The sequence below is a fragment of the Astyanax mexicanus genome, chromosome 20, assembly GCF_023375975.1.
Source record: "Astyanax mexicanus isolate ESR-SI-001 chromosome 20, AstMex3_surface, whole genome shotgun sequence".
Taxonomy (NCBI): Eukaryota; Metazoa; Chordata; class Actinopteri; order Characiformes; family Acestrorhamphidae; genus Astyanax; species Astyanax mexicanus.
The window spans coordinates 9,306,440-9,330,364 of NC_064427.1; the positions used below are offsets into that span (position 1 = coordinate 9,306,440).

General features: G+C 36.6%; 1 protein-coding gene across 1 annotated transcript; it reads left to right on the forward strand.

Annotated features, from left to right (window-relative positions):
* Positions 1–620: 620 nt before the first annotated feature.
* Positions 621–23,104, forward strand: LOC125784866 (NACHT, LRR and PYD domains-containing protein 3-like). Its single transcript, XM_049468867.1, has 12 exons — positions 621–673; positions 1,159–1,275; positions 1,555–1,609; positions 1,912–2,119; positions 5,214–6,990; positions 9,479–9,652; positions 12,119–12,292; positions 14,573–14,746; positions 15,407–15,580; positions 17,661–17,834; positions 20,856–21,029; positions 22,927–23,104. The coding sequence occupies exons 1-12, from the start codon at positions 621–623 to the stop codon at positions 23,102–23,104; spliced, it is 3,432 nt and encodes a 1,143-aa protein (XP_049324824.1).
* Positions 23,105–23,925: the final 821 nt, after the last annotated feature.

Genomic DNA, 23,925 nt, shown 5'->3' on the forward strand with positions numbered 1-23,925 from the left:
GACTGTCCAACGTGACTTCTCTCCACTTTACCCCACACAACTGCGCTCGGCTGCTCTCACAGACCAGAAGCACGGCGAGGCACAGCTGTATCTCCAACACACCTACTGGAAAGCTTCCCCTACTGGACAGCTTCCCTCAAATGGTCCTCTCCTGCCTACGCAGGTCACTCCTGTCAAAAGCCAAAAGCTGGGGGTCTGGTAGAGTCTCACCTGTTTAGACAGGTAGTTAGAGAGAGTGCTCTGATTGGCCAGGGAACACATCACTCCTCCCTTCTTAACCTGTAAAACTACTTCCTGAGAAACTCAGCTGAGCAACTTATCCAGTTTAAACCTGTTTAAATTGAAAATGAAATCTTCAGCAGGGTCTGCTTAGATAAGAAAAGGTAAAGAATGTTTGGATAAAAGGCACAGAGGTAAATACTGAAGCTTTAACTACTCGAATTTACTGTCTGACTAAAAAAGCGTTTCAGACTCAGAGAGAAGAACATCACTTTAAACCACGAAGACACAACTGGCCTTACACACCTAAAAGAGGAAGTCAGTACGTAGACTTGATTATTCTGTTTGTGTGTGTGTGTGTGTGTGTGTTTACAGTATCAAGTGTAATCTGAAGGAGGAAGATGAGCTCCAAAATGGATGTCTCTGGGGAACAGGACACAAAGAAAGCTGAGAGGTGAGAGAATAATGTGATTGGGTGCAAGGTGAGCATGTTCTCACACCATCGTGCTGGAGAGGTTGTAGATGTCTGATACTGGTTGTGTTTTAGACTGGTTCAGGGTAAGAGATCTGACTCTCCTGAACCCAGCTGTTTGTCCCTGAAGAGTGACGCGTCAATGGGGAGATTAATAACCTTCAGAGAGGATAACCGATCTACTGATCTCAGGTAAGGATGATGTGATTCTGGAGAAAGCGATGAAAAGATGTGGTTTAGTGATCTGGAAGGGTAAATGGTTAAAGTGTCTGACAGATTTAAAATGTTTTTGTATGTGTTTCATAATTTTACATGTAGACAGTAAAACATGTAGACAGTACTTAACAATTGTCAATCCCAAACTTTACATTAATGCAGGAGTGAATCCTATTATTTATAGATTAAGCTTATTAATATAAATGTAATCAACTGTATTTATGACTTTGTTCATCATGTGTTTATTTTAGTGAGATTCAGAGAGAGAGAGCAGATACTCCTGAACCCAGCTGTGTGTCCATGAAGAGTGACGTGTCAATGGACGTTCCACTAAACTTTAGAAAGGAGGACTGTTCTCCTGAACTGAGGTGAAGATAGTATAGTAACTCTTTACTGTAGGACACTGTTGTGTAGAATACATGACACCTACATTAGCGCTTTATGACGATACAAACATACATAAACATTTATAAATGCCTATTCTAGAAGGCATCAGTCGTCATAAATGCTTGAGTTTATCAATTTTGATATTAAGCTGGCCGAACAACAAATGTGAAGTGACACAAATGTTTGGTTAGATTGTGTCATGACTTTTTATAAGGGGTGAAATATTCTACCTTTAAACACAGTGTTATATTTACCAACAGAGTCCAGCAGGAGGCATCACACGAAAGCAAAAGACATGTGGAGGTCATCTTTAAGGTGTGTGTGTGTGGGGGGGGGGGGGCTGGGGGTGCGTTGTAACTGTAACTAATATTTGAACTGCAATCATTTGAACAGTTTTGTGAAATGGAGCTAATATAACTAAACAAGTAAAACTAAAGGAGAAACTTTTAGATATACATTTTTATCAGGTGTTTTTTTAAGTAAGCTGTTGTTAAGAAACTGGTAAATATGATTACATAATAATAATTGGATGTAATTATGATCATGATTTCTTCAATGCAATTAAAAGTCTCAGCACTGATTAACAGGGCCCGGTTCTAAACCGTGTATTTAATCAGGAGCTGGAGCACAAAGTCATCTCTCTGGTAAAGAAGCATCTGAAGAGGTTTGTAAAGATCCTGAATACTCTGGATCACCCAGCATGCTCTGGGAGAGAGGCGGAGGATGAGGAGGATCAGAGCACTGTCAGAGAGGGGGTGCTGAAGATCACACTGGACGTCCTAAGAAACATGAACCAGCCAGACCTCGCTAACACACTGCAGACCAGTAAGAGATCAGGGTCATGTAGGGTGGGGTGATATAGTAAAAAAAATCAAATATATAATAATCATTTTTATTTTTTATTTTTTTACATAACTCAAAAAACAGTTTTATACTTGTACATTTGGCAACCGAGTAGCAAACAGCTCGAGTTATATATCAAATATATAAAAAAAACTGTGCAGAATAAAACTTGCAAAAGTTATTGAAAATGTGAAATATGTAAATCATAGCCACATATTTTTTTTTTACAGAAGCACAAACCTACTGAGATTCCCTCCGGCATCTTTTATATGTAATTATGTAATGATCTCCAATATCTTATGTTTAACTTTGCCTTTACACAGTATTTAAATTTATCAAATTATTTTGATTAATCTTACAGTGCTTACCTCATGTTTTCTGACTGTAGTAACTTGCTGCCTACCTAAGCAACCATAAAGCTACTGAGAATATGGAGATATCAGAACCAGAACATTGTTAAACCATATATATATATATACAGTTGCAAGAAAAAGTATGTGAGCCCTTTGGGATTTCTTCATAAATTGTATATTAAATGTGTCACAACAAAAGACAAACACAGTCTGCTTAAACTAATCTAAATCTAAAAAATTATATATTTGCATGGTTTTGTAACACAACATGTTAAAATTTACAGTGAGGGGGGAGAGAAGAACCCCTATGCTAATGATTTTTTCCAAGAGCTAATTGGAGCCAGAATGTGATGAGATTGGATGTGTTGGTTAAAGCTGTCCTGCCCTTTAAAAACACACACCAGTTTTGAGTTAGCTGTTCTTAAGTAGCATTGCTTGATGTGAATCATACCTTGCACAAAAGATCTCTCAGAAGACCTACGTTCAAGAATTGTTGAATTGCATTAAGCTGGAAAGAATTACAAAAATATCCCTAGGAAGAATCCTAGAGTGTCAGCTTTGGTAAGACAGACGGCCTACAAATGGAGAAAGTTCAGCACTGTTACTACTCTCTGTAGGCGTGGTCGTCTTGTAAAGATAACTGCAAAAGCACAGGGGAGAATAATCAATGAGGTCAGGAAGAATCCTAGAGTGTCAGCTTGATACAATCTTATTAATGCTAATAGTAAGACAAAGTTGTTACAGGAAGAGCAAAATCATTAGCCAACATAAGCTCTCTGATTATGGGCTTCTTCACCTCCACAAGAGCCTGTAGACGCCTGAGATAGAACACCCTGCCATCAGTATGTGTTTCATGCATACGCCATCATGTCATGGAAGGCATTAATTATCTTGTCAGAGAAGACCATACTGAAGAGGGTTGGGGCTAGAACACAACCTTGTTTCATGCCATTTGTCACTGTAAAGGCTTCAGACTCATTCCCACCATCCAATACTTTTGCTGTCATGCCATCCAAGAAGAATCGCAATGAACTTTCTCTATTATCTTCCAAAGGCCATCTCTTCTGACTGTCAAAGGCCTTGGTCAGGTCGACAAAGGTCATAAAGAGGTCACAATGCTTATCCTGGCATTGATCCAGCAGCTGATGTGCAGCAAATATTACATTGGCCGTTTAATGCTCTGCATGGAAGCCACAATAACTTCCTGGAAGGAGACCCTTCTCAAGGTGTTGGAGAAGCCGATTGAGCCAGGATTTTCCCAGCTATAGACAAGCAAGAGATTACTTAATGGTTATCACAAGACTTGCGGTTGCCTTTTCTCTTGTAAATGTTGACTATACATGCATCCTTCAGTTGTTGTGGGACTTTCTCTGACGAGGTTCACAAAGACTGAACGAGTTCAGTGAGCTTCTACAACATAATGTGACCTCCTGTTTTGTATACCTCAGCAGGAATTGTATCTGATTCTAGTGCTTTACCACATGATAGTTGTTTCAAATGGTCTTTTAAACTTCATCTTCAAATGGCAGATTGTCAAGGTCCCAGTTGATCCCAACTTGAGGTAGGTGTACAATGGCCTTTTCATTGATTGTAGCAATTGGGGACCTGATGAAAGTGTTTAGCCCATATCTCTAGATTCAGCTTTTTCTCAGTCAGCTGCAGGTATCATCACCTGGCATCTCAGAGTTTCTTCTGCACCTTTTGTATTACACTGGCAAAGGTGTCTTTCTTTACTTCTGATGCAGAATTTGTCTCTGACAGCAGCATATTTACCTTTTTTGCCTGTTCATCAGACCAGTCTTAGTTTCTACAAAATGCAGGTGCAAGGTGTTCATGGGCAGTGGAGTAAACAGCATCTCTTAATGTGTCCTATGTTCTCATGGCCATTCTGAGATGTGTTGGCTAGCCTTTCTTCTAGGTCGTTCTACTGTTGAACTTAATTTCAGCTTGAAGACATTAAGTTGCATAGCAGACTTTTGACCTAAAGCAAGGATGCATCCAGGATATATTTCTTTCAGGTAGGAAGGCTTAGAACTAGGAGACCATTGCTGTTGCAACTGCCGATGCCATGGTGCCCCAGAATGCCCTCCCAGGTCTGATGGTCTGACCCCACTTTGGGAATTAATGTCCCTAAGGACAAAAAGCTTCTCTGTCCGTGGGACCACAGCAATAAGGTGGTTCAGTTCTTCATATAACTTGTCCTTAATGTCATCTGAGTTAGTTACTGTGCTAACCAATGTCTTCATGTTCGCAAGTGGGAGCTGTAGTGTCATCAGGCAATCGTTAATACTCTCTGGGAACTTGAATAGACTGGCAAAGGCGACACCTGACTCTCGTTGTTCACTACTGGTACGGCTGCTTCAGAAGAATGTGTATCCACCGCCATGTTCTGAGTGGTGCTGTGTCCACATTGTAAAGTGCCTTTTCTCTATGGACCAGTGCAATTATTTCTGATCTGTCTACCTTGGTGTTATCAAGTAAAGTTTGCACATTCCATTACCCAAGGTTTAGCACCTTTATTTTTGTGTTTTTTGACCTAAGCGAACATACCACTCAGAGAAGTCTGTCATGTTCCCCTGTCAGAGGTGCTACGCCTCCCTATCACCCAAAATAAATGCAGAATTAAAACTAAAGAGAGCTGACCAGCTAAACAAGATTGCGAGCAGAATCCTCAGTAAACCAAATGTAAGAGTTTAATGACACCACTTTTCCTTTTTTATTAGAAATGGCTCCATCCTGTCACCAAAAGCTGAAATCTACACTGAAGGAATATTTTCAGAAAATCAATGAAGGAATCTCAAATCCGGGAACCTCAACCTTTCTGAATGAGATATACACAGAGCTGTACATCACAGAGGGAGGAAGTGGAGAGGTCAATAATGAACATGAAGTCAGACACATGGAAGCAGCATCCAGGAGATCAGCTACACAGGAGACACCAATTAAATGTAATGACCTCTTTAGAGACCAGTCAATCAGAACTGTGCTGACTAAAGGAATTGCAGGAATAGGAAAAACAGTCTCTGTACAGAAGTTCATTCTGGACTGGGCTGAAGGAAAATCCAATCAAGATGTTCTCTTTATATTTCCACTTCCTTTTAGAGAGCTAAATCTAATGAAAAATAAAACACTCAGTCTGGTGGATTTTCTTTATCAATTTTTCAAAGACTCAAAAGAATTAAAACCAAGAAACTATCACTGTTACAAAGTCATGTTCATCTTTGATGGTCTGGATGAATGTCGACTTCCTCTAGATTTCCGGAACAATAACAGAGTATCTGATGTAACACAGCCAGCCTCAGCAGATGTGCTGCTGACAAACCTCATCCAGGGGAACCTGCTTCCCTCTGCTCTTCTATGGATAACTACTCGACCAGCAGCAGCCAATCAGATTCCTCCTGACTGTATTGACCAGGTAACAGAGGTACGAGGGTTCAGTGACACTCAGAAAGAGAAATACTTCAGGAAAAGGATCAGAGATCAGAGCCTTGCTGAAAGAATCATTACACACATGAAGTCCTCCAGAAGCCTCTACATCATGTGCCATATCCCAGTCTTCTGCTGGATTTCTGCCAATGTTCTAGAGGGAATGTTGGATGAAGCAGAGGGAGGAGAGATCCCCAAGACTCTGACTCAAATGTTCACATACTTCCTTATCTTTCAGATCAAACACTGCAGCCAGAAGTACCAAAGAAAAAGTGACATTGATCTTGACCAGACTAGAAAAATTATTCTGGCTCTGGGAAAACTGGCTTTCCAACAGCTGGAGAAAGGAAATTTGATCTTCTATGAGGAGGACCTGAGAGAGTGTGACATTGATGTCAGAGAAGTGTCCGTATACTCAGGAGTGTGCACCCAGATCTTTAGACAGGAGTTTGGGCTGCACCTGGGGAAGGTTTTTAGCTTTGTGCATTTGAGTGTTCAGGAGTTTCTGGCTGCTTTATATGCATTTCTGTCCTTTATCTCCAACGACAGAAATGTGCTACAACAGAAACACAGTGGATTATTTGGTTTCTCCAAAAAGGAAACAGCATCTGACTTTCTGAAAAGAGCAGTGGACGAGGCCTTGCAGAGTGAGAATGGACACCTGGACCTTTTCCTTCGCTTCCTTCTGGGTCTCTCGCTGGAGTCCAATCAGACTCTCTTACGATGCCTTCTGACACAGAGAGAAAACATCTCTCACAGCAATAAGGAAGTAGTGGAGTACATCAAGCAGAAGATCAAGGAGAATCCTTCTCCCGAGAAAACGATCAGTCTGTTCCACTGTCTGAATGAACTGAATGATCTTTCTCTAGTGCAGGAAGTCCAAACATACCTGAACAGTGGAGGTTCCATGGGTCTCCGAGGAGTTAAGCTCACTCCTGCTCAGTGGTCAGCTGTGGCATTTGTGATGCTGAATTCAGAAGAGCAGCTAGATAAGTTTGACCTGAGTAAATATGACAGGTCAGAACAATGTCTTCTGAGGTTGGTACCAGTGGTAAAAGCATCCAGAAGAGCTGAGTGAGTATTTTCGTTTCTGTTTTCATTTTTATACAGATTTATAGATGATCTTCCACTCAGTAGATTTTATTTGACAAAATACAAAAATATTTACAGATATTTAAGAAAACGTATGTGAACCCTTTGGGATTACTTTGTTGGTCTGCATAAATTGGTCATTAAATGTGTTCTGATCTTCATCTAAATCACAACAATAAACAAACACAGTCTGCTTAAACTAATACCACAAAAAATGCTGCCCTGCCCTTTAAAAAACACACACCAATTTTGAGTTTGCTGTTCTTAAGAAGCATTGATGTGAATCAGGCCCAACACAAAAGAGCTCTCAGATATTTTAAGAAGTGTTGAAATTATATCTAAAAACTTTGATGTTCAGGTGTCCATGGTAAGACAGTATACAAATGGAGAAGGTTCAGCACTGTTGCTACTCTCCCTAGGCATGGTTGTCCTGTAAAGATGACTGCAAGAGCACATCACAGAATGATCAATGAGGTGAGGAAGAATCTTAGTATGTCACCTAAAGACTTACAGAATTTTCTGGCACATGCTAACATTTTGTTGACAAATCTACAATAAGGAAAACATTAAACAAGAATAGAGTTCATGGGAGGACACCACAGGGGAAGCCACTGCTGTTAAAAAAAACATTGCTGCTCAATTTAAGTTTGCAAAAGAGCACCTGGATGTTCCACAGCACTACTGGCTAAAAATACTGTGGACAGATGAAACCAAAATTGAGTTATTCGGAAGAAACTCACAGCCATATGTGTGAAGAAAAAAGCCACAGCACACCATCATCAAAACCTCAACCCCAACTGTGAAACATGGTGGAGGGGGCATCATGGTTTGGGCTGCTTTGCTGCCTCAGGGCCTGGACGGATTGCCAACAACAGAAAAAATAATTTCCAAGTATACCAAGACATTTTGCATGAAAATCTGTCCGCCAACTGAAGTTTAACAGAGAAGGGATGATGCAACAGGACAACGACCCAAAACATAAAAGTAAATCAACAACCCAATGGCTTCAAAAGAAGAAAGTACGCCTTCTGGAGAGTCCTGATCTCAACCAAATTGACATGCTGTGGCATCATGACCTCAAGAGAGCGATTCACACCAGATATCCCAAGAATATTGCTGAACTGAGACAGTTTTGTGAAGAGGAATGGTTCAGAATTCCTCCTGACCATTGTGCAGGTCTGATCTGCAACTACAGGAAACGTTTGGTTGAGGTTATTGATGCCAAAGGAGGGTCAACCAGTTAATAAATGCAAAGGTTCACATACTTTTCCCCCCTTCACTGTGAATGTTAACATGTTGTTAAATAAAAACATCTCAATTTCAATATGATCTAAATGTATTAGGTCATATTATATTAGAACATTTTACTGTATTTTAAAACACAATATAACCATGGATGGCTTTATACAACAATTTTTTTAACTGGATGCTTCATAACGTATGTTACCTTAATACAGCATAACAAAACACTGAAGCTCGCTGCTGAGCAGCCAATTACCGTAGGCTGGGCCAAAAGGCCACCTAGCGGTTTGGAGGGGAACTGCTGCTTATGATGGCGCTCCTGCCATCTAAATCACACTGACCCCAACAACTAGAACATTAACCGGGTGATTTTTAAGCATTTAAACAAGTAAAAGAGACACTGCATATAATGAATTGGTAATGGTAATTATTCAATATTTTTAAACAAAAAGAAATTTAATTGAAAAGAATTGTCTGAAACTGTTTAAGGACACTGTGTCGAAGGAACTTCTTCACGACACTTTTTCTACTAGAGGGGCACACATAGATCTTCACTTTCAGACTTTTTTCTAATTTCTTGATTATTTCTTGAGGGCATATTCTTATTATGTCTTGACAAAAGTGGCCAATCAATCACTTTTTCAACATTAGGGCCAATAGGCACTTTTTTCTCTTTTTAGACACTTAGAGGGCACTTTAATGAGATTTTTCTAACCACAAGGGCATCAAGGAAGAGAGGTTGTCAGTATCCAATCAGATTTATTTTATGTAGCACATGTAACAACTGATGTTGTCACAAATCAGCTTAACAGAAATCTTGTACTAGAACAAATAATCTAATAAAACTTAGAACACTTACCCTCAGTGAGCACCATTGGCTCTTCTGGTCAGTGTAATAATAGGTTATTGATAAAGTCACTATACTGCCACCTACTCTACAGCTAAATAAAAAAATGCATACATGCCCTTGTGTTACTGAGTAATGAGGTATTTCATGGGTATGCATATTTGTGCATAATTTGTCAGTTCTTAATGAGGGAATGAAAACATGTTTATCTTTACTTTAATTGTGTGGAATGTTCTACACAATAAATGTATTCACTAGACACATATTTAATAGAACAAAGCATAATTATCATTAAAAAATACTTACTACACATCTTCCATAAAATAAGTGTGTGTGTGTTTAAATGTCAGTGTTTATAATTAATTATCATTTCTCTCTCAGGCTGTATAGGTGTAAGCTCTCAGAGAAAAGCTGTGCATTTCTGGCCTCAGCTCTCAGCTCAAACTCCTCAAGTCTGAGAGAACTGAACATGAGTAATAATGAACTACAGGATTCAGGGGTGGAGCTGATCTCTGCTGGGCTCAAGAATCCACACTGTAAACTGGAGAAACTTAGGTAAGATCTCATTCTTTTGGAACTCCTACACTCTCATACACACAGAATATGAATCTCTCTGAGTTAAGGAACTGAAGATGATCTCAGATTATTTCTCAGAGACCCTAAAACATGAACTAGTGAACCTTATGGGATATTAACTTTTCCAGGAATAATAGACAAATTTGCACATTTTCTCAACCTCAGTTTTTTTGGAGATATGTATATCATATGATATTAATCTTACTACTGTTTTAAGTATATAACAAATTGGTCCAGGAGAAATTCAACAGCAACATAATCTACATTGTTGGTTAAAATTGCTAGACGTCCTCATTTATTTGTAGGTGTTTTGACTTTGAAAATACAGATGTTGTAAATAGTTACCATTTAGAACAGCAAGAAAATGAAATTGTTTCAGCATCTGTGAACTAATCACAGCTCACAATATTAAGGAGAATGAAGGAAATGGTTTTAGAAGTCATCTGTTAAAGTTCTACAGCAGCCAGTGTACCAGCACAACAACCCACTCAGGAAACTTCACCAGAATCATTTATAGAGAATTCCCCTTATGATAGTTTTGATTTCAATAAAATGTGCACAGGTGGTTTTAGTGTTTTGTATTGTTTTTGATAGAATGCTTCAGTAAAATAAATAATAAATAAAACTGGTTTCCATTTGTATTATTAATATAATATATTCTTTACAAGAGTGACTTTATTGAACACATTTTTGAATAATTAAAACCATTATATTATGAACAAGTCAATTTTTTTATTTTAATTTTTTGTCAATTTTACACAACCCCTTACACAACCAACATTTATTTACTCCAAGTAACAGTATAGGAGATGGAGTTCCATCCTAGTGACTTATCACCACAGTGTCACCTTATAACACCTTATAACCTTATAAGGGTTACATTAGCTACAGTTCAATTTTGATACCATGATGAAAAAATCTATTTGTATTTCATCATGTGCGTTTAATGGAAGAATTCCAGAACTACACTTAATGATGGCATAGAAATTTCATTGCTGTGCCCATCTGCTTGAAATCTGACAGAAATAATGCAAATAGCCTAGGGGTGACAAATAACAAGAATATATAAATTTTGAAACACTCACATGTAGCTTTAAGTATTTAAAATAATCAATAGTGTGTTGGAATCAGTATAAATAACACAGGAGAATAGCACAACACTTTCAATATCAAAACCTGCAGAGATGAAATATACTGAACTATCTAGTGATTTCATGCCAGCTTTTGCAGAAGCATCTGCTCTAGCATTTCCTGCACTCACAGTGTCACACTGGCTAGCTAAGCTATAAGTCAGGTTACCACATAGTACTGTCTGACTTTGGCTTTAGGGTAGTTTGTAACAGTGAGGCGATCTCCAGCTTCACACACTCATCGCCGAGTATTGTTTGTTTTCCACTCTACACAGTGTTTATCCATTGCCTGTGTTAGCTCTCTGGTTTCTGACCTTGTTTGTTATTTTCCAACCCTGATTTTTGCCTGAACTTTGATACTGCCCTGGCTGTGTATGACCCTTGGAGTGATTATTGTAAGATTATTATCTGCTCTAATCACTTTGGCATGACACTTTATAAAACATACCCTAACTCGGACATTATCAGACCCTGGCCCACACCAGCCCTCCGATGAAGTATGAGAGATGATCGCCAATCTAAATATAAGAACAAGCTTCTTGATGTCTTTGTCTGTTAAGCTTGCATCAGCCAGCATTCTGTCACCTACACTTATCTTAAATATGCAACAAAAATACTGAACAATTTTGGGAACACAAAGATTTTACACAAAAATGACATTGGAGCCTGTGGTGACAAACTTAAAATTACTGGCCCTGGTTTATTGAGAAAAGCATATTATTCTAAAAATGTATCCTTTAATAGTTCTGTGTTCTTGAAAGTGCAGTATACTTCTGCACAGCTTAGGTTTAGCAACAGGAAGCCGTTGCCCCCACGGAGGGAAGGACTGTGCCGTTGAAGAAGTTTGGCAATGCAACTTCTCTTTTTCATTTCTCTTGCATGACTACCTTTTGATGTAAGAGTTGATGTATTTACTAATCAAAATACTAATCATTAGATAATGATTTGGTTAATCGTTATGATCATGTTATATATGTGGTTATTTCATATTGTTTGAAACAACAGTGTGTCCTTCTTTGCTAAACAGGGGGAAACTTGGCCCGCTGAGGCCCTGTATGGTTTTGTTCTGCTTTTCACCCTCTTAGCAGCAGAACTTTTTGAGTACTGGCTTGAAGATTTTTTCATTTTACTATCTAATAAATATTCTTATAATAATATTCTTACATAAACTGTTCAACACAATAGAGACACATTATATATTAGATACAGAAATGTGCAGCTCTAGTGAAATAAAGCATAATTATCTCAAAATATACCTACTACACATCCTCCCTAACATAAGTGTTTGTGCATGTATTTATCATTTCTCTCTCAGGCTGGCTGATTGTAATCTGTCAGAGAAAAGCTGTGCAGTTCTGGCCTCAGCTCTCACTTCAAACTCCTCAACTCTGAGAGAACTGGATCTGGGTGATAATAAACTGCAGGATTCAGGAGTGAAGATGCTCTCTGCTGCACTGGAGAATCCACACTGTAAACTGGAGAAACTGGAGTAAGATAATGAAACATGCCAACGAAAACAAACGAAATAATGAAAACTGAAAGAAAAAAAAACATTTAACCGTTATTAAAAAACGGTAACTGAATTGAGTGTTTATAAAACTAACTAAAACAAACTAAAATTACAGATAGAATACCATTTGTTTTCATGTTTGTTAATTTATTTATAAGCACTGTTTCCACTCAAGCAGTTTTACAGCGGCCGGCAGCACGCTGCACCTTGCATTCCATGACGTCACACTAGCCACAAAATAACACATAAAACACTGAGAAAACTGCAGAATTTGTTATGACATTAGAAGATGAGCATAATAGAGATAAAAGCACGTGTCCTGTAGTGAAACAGGTGATAAAATATGTGGTATAAACTCTGTGAGTAGCTCATACACCAGAACACCCCAAGCGGGAGGATAAACTAATAAATCTTTCTCTCTCACACACACACACCTTCTCTCACTCACACACACTCTAAAACAGACCTGGGAATTGTATGGCCCATGGGCCACAACCGGCCCACTGACTATCCTTGACCGAGATTGTTGGTAATTTAGAAGAGAAAAGTAAGTCTGTAAGTCGCGCGATCCAAACTGAAAGCTTGTATGCGTGTCTAAACAGTGTATTGCGCTAGCTGCGTGTGCAGTGGAGCAGAAACTAGTTCTACAGCTAAATAAACATAATTCACCAGTTCTAATAATCAAATACACACCAGAAACACAACTACCTATCTGTAGAACAGTGTAACATTTAAAAATATTAGTCCTATATAGTAAGCAAATCAAATGATACCACAAAAGTCTTGAAGAATGTTGTTAATCATATTCATTATGTTGTGTTTTCTTTAATAATACTGAAAAATAAGACAAGAGTTTGGATTCCTAAAAAAGAGGAAAATCAAAGGGTTATCATATCACACCACTAAATTCACTTTGGAGTAATGGGATACCAAACCTAGGAAAAATCTATATTCAGTTGTTCATAAAACAAATTTGTGCTGTCCTCTGCATTTTCACATCAGATATTCAACCTAAATTTAATGCACCTCTCAAGCCCAAAACAGGCTAGATTCCTCTCACTGAACACAAAAAAGAACAAACATACAAATGCATTTATTGCATTATTTTGCATAAAGTTAAGTGATGCTGGACTATTGTAAAGTCTATTGTGTAAAGTTGTGTAGCTGATAGTGCTGCTAGTTTTTAAACATTGTTAATGTTGCACATTTTCAATACATTATTTCATAAATTGGTTGCGGTGCTAGTCAATAAAATGCAAAATGTTTATAGTTTTCTAAACTGAACCATCAAATGTTTATTAAATACTTAAGAAAATTAAATTCTAAACTATTATAACCTTGCCACACATGCACACATACACATGCATTGTAGAAAATGAAAGAAGTGAAACTATGAATAATCTCTATCCCCCTAACAAAAAAGTACAGGATTACTAGTGAAATTAAAAAGGTACTAGAGCACAAGTGTTTTTTTTTTTATTTACAATTTTCACTTTTTTAATCATTAGTTACATACAACAGTAAAATAAGCAACAGTAAAATCCTGCTTTTACACTAAATTGCACATCATTTAATCATCATATGCATTCCAATCAGCACTAGTACGCTACAGCACACTCATATACCAATGCTGCAAAGATAGAACTTGCAGTCATCATGAATGTGTTGTTTACACATTGCTGCAGCCACTCTATTAAGATGATATTGAGTATTAACATCATTTACACATTTCATATGCAGTTAAGAGGCTACACCTACAGTAGTGGTGGAGTGGCATCACCATATGAATCTGTTGTTTACACAAAGATAGAATTGCAGGGTATCAGTTATTTTAGCTTATGCTGCATTCCAGGTGTACTACAAACGCCACGTGTAAATGTGAAGTGTACGGGATAAGCATGATGAATACTTGTATTTTTAGCCATGGTTATCATTTAGCTGTAACTGGGTGTATTTTAGCCATTTAGCAACAACATACACTGTATTAGAGCTTCGTTGTCACAAAATCTTGCAAGTTTTTTTCTTATTCTGTTGTTTTCTGCAGCTGCACAGCAGGACTACACTGTCACTGTGTTATTTTAACTGTTCGACACAATAGAGACACATTGTATATTAAATATATGAACAGCTTAAATAAAGAAACAGAAATGTGATAAGCATAATTATCTCAAAAATATACTTACTACACATCATCCATAAGTGTGTGTGTGTGTTTGTTTAAATATCAGTGTTTCTAATGGATTGTTATTTCTCTCTCAGGCTGTATGAGTGTAATCTGTCAGAGAAAAGCTGTGCAGTTCTAGCATCAGCTCTCAGCTCAAATTCCTCAACTCTGAGAGAACTGAATCTGAGTAATAATGAACTGCAGGATTCAGGAGTTGAACTGCTCTCTGCTGGACTGGAGAATCAACACTGTAAACTGGAGAAACTGGAGTAAGACTATTACAAATACACTCATTAACACAGACTACCAGTCTTTCTGAGTAAAGGTACTGAAGATTATTATGTTATTGTCTTCTCAGAGTCAAGACAACATGCACTAGTGAATCTATTCCCAGGAACAGCATTCTTATTTTCACATTTTCCTTAACCTCAATCTTTTATTTTTATGAGAGATATGGATATCCTATGGATCTATGATATTAATCTTGTTGTTTATAAGCACATAACAAACTGAAAAAATATTAACACCTGCAGCCTTGAAATCTGCATTGTTAGTTATATTTGCTAGACATGTATAGTTTTCATTCATATATGTTTTGGTTTTAAAAAGAGAGATGTTAAAAATGTTTATCATTTAGAACAGCTAGAAAACGAATTTGTTTCAGCATCTGAAAACTAATCACAGCTCAGAACTTGCCGACGCGAGTGGCTGCCTGTTCCAGTAGCTCTGTCTCCTTTGTGTGTTTTTCCGAGTTTTTACGATTATTTTATCGTCTCTGTGCTTCTACACACTTCTAGTGTGCATCTTATTTATATCCTAAGGATATTTTTAGTGTATATATGTGGGGCATTTAAAACATCTCCACACCTAACTTTATGTGCGTGTGTGTTTACATATCAGTGTTCAATGGATTATTATTTCTCTCTCAGGCTTGTTTGGTGTAATCTGTCAGAGAAAAGCTGTGCAGTTCTGGCCTCAGCTCTCAGCTCAAACTCCTCGACTCTGAGAGAACTGAATCTGGGTGGTAATAACCTGCAGGATTCAGGAGTGAAGCTGCTCTCTGCTGGACTGGAGAATCCACAATGTAAACTGAAGAAACTGACGTAAGATCATCACTTACACTCTCAAACACACATACACACAAAGAGCCTCGTACACACAGTGAGTTATTCTCTCTAAAGAGTAAAGGTACTGAAGATTATTGTTTTCTCAGAGACCCCACTCTATGCACTATAGAACCTTAGGGGATATTATACTAAGTTTTCCAGGGATATAAACATGAAGATCTGCATGTTTTCCTTAATGAAAAATATTTTTTATGAGCGATATGTGTATTCTAGAACAATAATCTAAATAATTTTAAAGATGTATCAACACCAGCAGGAAATAGGAAATTATGTGAGAGTCATCTTTCCGCTACAGTCCTACAGCAGCCAAATTCTACAGTTTCTATTTAATATAATTATATAATTAAGTTTTTAATTTGAATATAATGTGCACTGGTGATTTTAGTGCTTTGTACTGTTTTTTGCTAGAATGCTTCAGGAAAAAAAGATAAATAATAAACCATGTTTTAATTTGTATTATTAATAAGCAGCAGGTATTATTTAATTTGAAGAGTAAGCTTATACAATATAAGATTTATCAATACAGTTTTGAAGGTTGCAAATATTGTTTACTTATCATTATCAAGAAAATGCAAGAAAAGATCAAATATAAATAATAAAAACACAAAAAGTTAATATTACAAAACCAATGGCATGTAGCCTCAAGTATTTAAGATAAGCAATACTGTGTTATGAATCAGAATATATAAAATGAGAAAATAGCACAACACTTTCAGTATTAAAACCTGCTGAGCTAATACATGCGAGTTAACTAGTTGGATAGCACATATTTGCATATTTGAGTATTTATGTATTTTATGTTCTGCTCAGTACAGTTATTGCTCAGTGCAGTTATGCGTATTACTGTATATTTATCACACATTTTTTATTATATTTATTATTTTTAGTTCTGTATATTCAGGTAAACTTGCTGTAGAGTTAGTACCTAAGCCTTCCCAATAAGGCACTTGTTTCTTTTGTTCTAACAAGACATATACTCCTTTTTTATTTAAAACCCCCCCAACCATTAAAATACGTAAAATTTTACAACCCATGTATCTGTAATGCTTACACATATAACATCAATTAGTTATTTAATTAATTAATTATTATTCAGCAATTTACTATCTACTTTAGGCTTTAGAAATATAAATATAAAATGTGTACAAATTTCTAAATGTATTTAGGGTAGGAATATAACTTGCTGTGTGTGTGTGTGTGTGTGTGCATGCTATCTGCCTTGTGTTTCCTGCGTCTTTTTGGTGTGTTGTTTTTGCCCACAAAAATGAACACATTTGGATATGTAGGGTGTTCAAAAAAACTGCAGTCTGTAAATATTTATGAACACGGATACCATTTAAAACAGTTCCACATCTCACTTTATCCTGCATCGGTGACCCAACCACGGCTCACAGTATGAAAAACAGAAGAAGCGTAATGAATCATCAGTTCATGACAGTCCTAAACCAGCCAGTGTACCAGCACAAAACCACACACAGCAAACTTTAGCTGAATCATTTATAGAGAAAGAGCCTGATGACAAATAACATCTACACACTGGACCTGAAATACACACCCTGTAGAGGTTTTTTTTTTTTGTAAATACAACAGTTTTATTGTTTTCTTCTGACATCTAGCATATTCACCTCTTGATCTCGGTAATAAATATACTTGTGATCATTCTTTTCCTGAAATACCTTAATTTTATGTAAGTTAATGAGATTTTTTTTTATGTTACCATTAATATTATTAAGGAGCAACAGTTAATTCATTATTAACAAAAATGAGGCAGTGCCATGTAAGACTTTTGTTGATTGTTACATTTTAATTTAATGTTATAATTAAAGGAGGAAACATGTTCAGTCTCACTAACTTTATTGCAATGAATAATCTTATAATATTCCTACATGAACTGTTCTTAACAATAGAGACACATTATATATTAGATACAGAAACATGAAGCTCTACTGGAATAAAGCATAACTATCTGAAAAATATACTTACTACACGTCCTCTATAAGGTGTGTGTGTTTGTTTAAATATCAGTGTTTTTAATGGATTATCATTTCTCTCTCAGACTAGTTGACTGTAATCTATCAGAGAAAAGCTGTGCAGTTCTGGCCTCAGCTCTCAGCTCAAATTTCTCAACTCTGAGAGAACTGGACCTGGGTGATAATAAACTGCAGGATTTAGGAGTGGAGCTGCTCTCTGCTGGGCTGGAGAATCCACACTGTAAACTGGAGAAACTGGAGTAAGATCATTACTTACACTCTCTCTCTCACACACACACAAACACACACACAGTCTCTTTTTTGCAGTCAAACAAACACTCTCTCATATACACAACAGCAAAAATAAATAGAACATGAACAAACCCCCATATAAAGTATGGTGAAGAATTGGTGCCAAATTAAAAACAAATTACTACAATGGAATTACTATTATCATTATTACATTGTTTTCATGTCGCTTAAACGTTTTAAATGCAAAACAATACATGAGAATTAACATTTTAAAAATGAGGAATTTGCATCAGATTTTACCACAAATTTAAAATGCAGTTGGAAAATTAACTCCAAAGCTGTTTGTTTGTGGTGAGAGCACTATCTGAACTCAATCCGACCCAACTACCATATATACTCCATTTACTTGAGCTAAACAGCTGTTCAGGCTCAGTTAAACTAGATATATTAGCCAGTGTATGGAGAACTTTGTCTAAAGAGGAGAAGCTAACCACAGGTTAGATTATCCTCATAAATGCTGTACATCCTGTGTACAGTGCTCACCAGGAGTGGGCGATATGGCCCTAAAAGTAATATTACGATATGTCATGGTATTTTCACGACAACTATACTCTTGGCAATATGACAAAACACTAAATTAAAAATATATATTTCAAGAATACACTACTGAACTAAATTAAACTAACTAACTAAATTAAAATTATTTTTATTATTGCATCAGTAAATCAGTAGAACCAACAATACGCGGCACCAAGGAGTTCGTGAAGCGCCCTTAAATACCCTGGGGTAATCAATACTCGGGGCTTCCTGGCGGAAGCAAGTGAGGTGTCACGTGCGTAGGTGTGTGCGTGATGTCAGCGTGTGGTGCGTTCTGGTTAGTGTAGTTGTTAGGCTGTAAACCTCCGTTGGAGCTCAGTGTGGAAGGATCAGGAGTGCCTACAGCACCAGACGTTATGTTTACTACGCACATCCCGACGGAACATGTATTTTAAAGTGCATTGGCAAGTATGTGGCTTTTTTCATATTTTGAAGTGATAAAGTGTTTACTGGTCCAACTAGTAGGGGTGTAACGATACTCACGATTCGATTCATAAGACTGAGATTATGATTCAATTTCATACAATATAAAAAAATAGAAATTATTTTTTTTCTGTAGTGTAAATATGTAAAACAATGCACATAAAAAAAAAACTTCAGTCCCCTGCAATTAAACATAATTAGCAAGAGCAGAGGTTTAATATTGTAAACAAAATGTTTTAAATAGTGTGTCAATTCTGTGATTAACTGCGATTAATCACACTTGTTTTTCTTCAGATGCAAATTTATTAGTGGATATTTAAATGTAAATAAAAGAATGAATGTAAGAAATGTAAAATGCAATTACTGTATATTAGTGGTCTCAATTAAAATAATAGTATATACTTGTATGTTTAAGGGGAGATAAAATCAACGTAGGGTGCTGAAATAAAGAATGCATGATAAATTGGATTGTAAATGTATTAGCTTGGTTGTGGGGATTTCTGAATTCAAACTTAATTTAGTGAGTGTAAAAATCTCAGAGATGAGGAGCAGGACAGAAAAGCACGGGTCTGTGTGTCTGTGTGAGAGAGAGTGAGCGAGAGAGAGAGAGAGAGAGAGATAAAAAGAAGGATCTTAAACCGGGTCAGAGCTGGAAGTCTGAATCAGAGTGTTACGGCTGTACACCGTAAGGCGGTTTAACTTGCGTTAAAAAATAGTAAATTCCAAATTAACAACATGCGTTAACGATTTAACATTGACAACCCTAGTTATAAATAATCTATTTTTTAAGTAACCAAGTGAAAACATTTTTTTCTGAAACAAAACATTACATAACCTCTTAGTTATCTGCAATTAAAAGAATAAAGAATCATCTTTAAATTCTGCTACTGCAACAAAATTTAATAACTGATAACTGTTAAATAAATGAGCAGATTTTCCTTTACCTCTGAGCTTCATAAACTTTCAGCCCAAGCAGTTAGCCTTCTTTTCCTATTTAATGTTATAACTTTATTTTCGTACTAGTACTACTTTATTGTTGAAGTCAACTTTTTTTATTTTTACATTGCTCTGGCATATTCTCAGTGTCACTTTCGGCTCCAGGCAAATTCTCATTTGAGCTTGTGCTGCCCTCTTCATCAAGGAGCAGTCCTGCCTTTCGAAACCTGTTGCTGATAGTGGATTTTCTGACATTGCTCCAGCCTATCAGGATCTTTGCATGTGGCAATTGTTGTGTCAAAATTTGACTCCCCCCACAGAATCTGCGTTCCCTTTGTGTGCATGTGTATCATGTAAACCATAGTAATGCTCTATTATCTTGCAAACTAAAAAAAGTACCAGTGCTTACTATTTATGTCACTCTCACCAAGACCAGCTGTCATAATAAAGCAGAAGTCATTCAGGTGATAAGATCAGAGGGGGAGCATAATTTCGGCAGGTCTAAAAATTACACAGCCAAATATCAGGTATTCAGATGTGAACTTGGTTATCTTCCCAGACTTGACAATTAAATTTGTGTTTTATTTATTTTTTGCAAATACTAGAAATAAAATATAGTTTTGACGTAGTATATCTAACTTTTGATCTTAGTAAAATTGTCAATTGTGATTTTATTTTTTTTATGTTGGTTTTACTGAAATGCTTCATGTTTGACTAAAATAATGAGACCTGTATTTTAATAGTGGTACATTCATATGATTAATGAGTAACTGTTAATATGTTAATAACAAAAGCGAACAAATGTAATATAAGACATTTGTAAATGTTTACAGTTTTAAATAAAATTCATATAAATCATAATATTGTTCATGTATCATAAAAGCCAGAAAATATTGATATATATATATATTTTTTTTTAAATATACCTCTGTCCAGTGACACTTGTTTTCCTTTTTACATTAGTAAACTAATGCAGATGTAGATATTATATCTAACAATTAGATATTGTGTGTATGCGTGTGTGTGTGTGTGTGTTTGAATATCAGTGTTAATAATTATCATTTCTCTCTCAGGCTGGTTGGGTCTAAGCTGTCAGAGAAAAGCTGTGCAGTTCTGGCCTCAGCTCTCAGCTCAAACTCCTCAACTCTGAAAGAACTGAATCTGGGTGGTAATAACCTGCAGGATTCAGGACTGAAGCTGCTCTCTGCTGGACTAAAGAATCCACACTGTAAACTTGAGAAACTGAGGTAAAATAAGTAAAAATCCAATAAACAAACATACTTTACATACATACATTACTTTCATGCACGCACAAATCACACATCTCATACACACATACACATAGCAACCAATCTCTATACCCCTATACAGTACTGAATGTGGGCGTATGTCGAGGACAGATAGTAAAGATTGTGCCTGCAAAATGGCTCCAATAGAAGAAACACAAACATATTAAACACAATCCCTCTATATGTTTTTTAACTTAAATACCAAATGAAACAGAAGGTAAATAGTTCAATGTTAATGGTAAATTGTGCTGTTGATTCAGGGTTCCAGCTTAATCTGCATTGTGTGTTCATTCAGTAATCTTAGATTTATGAATAGACACACATTGACCCCCATCTGACCCCATAAAGAAACACACAAACCTTTCCTACTTGGAGAGCAGATATGAGGGTGCGAAATAAAGATGCACTAGAACACTTGTGATGGTCAATGGAGGGGAAAAAAATCAGCGGTGTTGGGTACTGAAACTCAGATTCCCAGAATCCCTAGCAAAGATCAGTGGCAACCAGCCACAGCACTAGAAACACCCCAGTCAAACCACACATTTCCGCCACACCTTTGTAGTGTAACGGAGGTTAGAAAAGAAGACAAATATACCTGAGTAAACATATATCTGCACTTGGATTCAACACCTCCCTCTCCCATAACATATCTAGAAATAAAATAGTTAAAAAGAGCTCCACCAAGTACAACAGTAAAATCCATACGTTCATGCAGGAGTAAACATAATCTAATGACCTCAGGAAATTTGTATTAAAACATTGCACTTTTCTCCCATTTATCTTCAGAAATACAATTATTTTTAATGTAGTTATTTCTAAAGAGAAATATTACTTTAATAGATCCTGTTCCTTTTGGTTTTCAGGTTTTTTTAATCAAAAATAATTTAGAAACTCTTCCTGAATTGTTTTCTTACTTCTCTTTCTTACTTTTTAAAATTCTTAAATCTGAAAATATGTTAAATTTTTAGATTCAGCATGAGGTAAATCAATATTTATAGTTTATTGACAAACAATTTACTATATTCTAACTTTACAAACACATGAATATAAAGTAGATCTAAATGTTCTTCGTCAGAAATGAATAACAGCTGATATCACTGGTAAACTAATTTTTAAGAACATTTAGCTTCCTCTACAATTTTAATAAATTCAATAGATTTAAAAATGCTAAACACAAATGTGTTTTATAGTATCTGTATCATGTACACTTTAATAGAAAATTGGAATATTCATTTGGCATTGTCACATGTCTAGCTGCACACTCTTTGACGGCAATGTTGGCATCGGGAAACAATACTAAAAATGTTTTGCCACAGACTTTCTTTTGTAATCACTGTCTTACACTTCACGGATGAGAGTCCAACAGTTGTCACCCAGCATAGACGGATTCCACTCACCTGAATACCATTTCTCTATCTTGAGAATGTCTTTTACCATGTTCGTTACTCTTTGCGCTGAGGTTTTCTGGAAAGAAGTCCAAGTGTAAATTACCAAAGTGTTTCTTTAGTGAGATGTTGCACTTCATATGTTATCTGTAGATCATGATCTCATCATAAATCCCATTTCAGTAAAACCCTGCTGATTTTAGTGTTTTTAGTTCCATGGTAACGATCAGGTGTTTAAATGCAGTATTTTCTCCAACACTATAGGAGTGAATGTTCTTGTAAAAAAAGAAACAAAGATTTTATTGATTGATATTTTATTGATTGTTGTGTGTATTGATTTGTAACCATGGTATCACTTTTTAATTTAAAATCAGATCTTTGTTCTTGTGTCTGATATGAATCAGTTGTTCTTTACACTCCTAGTGTGAAAATGTAATGTCTGTTGTACTTTTCACTCCTTCACTCTGCAGGCTGACGAGCTGCAGTGTTACAGAAGGAGGCTGTGCTGCTTTAGCTTCAGCTCTAAAATCAAACCCCCTACACCTGAGAGAGCTAAGTCTGAGATTAAATAATCCAGGAAAGTTAGGAAAGAAGCTGCTCTATGATCTACAGAAGGATCCACATTTTAGACTGGAGAAAGTACAGTAAGTTTCTAAATTGCCATATAGGAGAAATTCATATTTTATTTATACAAAGTATTATTTATAATTAATTACAGTTAAGTGTTTCATACATGTTTCAGACTATGTTTTATTGTGATTATTAGATTTATTGTTCTTTAACGTTTTTGATCGCAAAATGACTCTTACATTGTGTGTGAGATGTGAAGTGTTTGATATGGGAGTGTGTGTGGTTTTTGAGGTTTAAGCTGTAGTTTATTTGATAAAGCTGTTCTGGAACACCTTGTGTGTGGAACTGTGCTCAGTGTGTTTCAGTGAGACAGAGAATGAATTTTGGATTTAAAAGATTTAATGGGATTTCTGCTGCTTCTGGATGTCTTTATCATCTGATTGTGTGTGTGTGTGTTCATGTCTGATCATTTTGTCCTGATTTCTGTTTTTGCAGCTTCTGGTAACAACAGAACTGTTTTGCTCTTATTGACCACTAGAGGCACTATACCAGTGACTCCATCATCAGGTTCCAGAGATCTTCCTGATCTCTAACACAGACAAACCAAGTCTCCCTGGAGTTGCGGGAATTCCCGGAATTCAGAACAAGTGCCCCACAAACGTGCACACAGGCAACAGACTTTTTCTCTAATCGCGTGTGGGAAGGAGAGAGAGAAAACAGAGAGGGTTCTGATTGGCCTGTTCTCTGCAAAGAGTCTGTGAGACAGCCAATCAATTTTTAGTGTGGGCGGGCAGTGTTTTTCCCTCCCTGAAATCAACTTTTGTAACTTGGGATGTCTGCTAACATTCATTAACATGAAGTTTCTGGGGTTAATAAACTGCTTTCATCATATTTCTTAC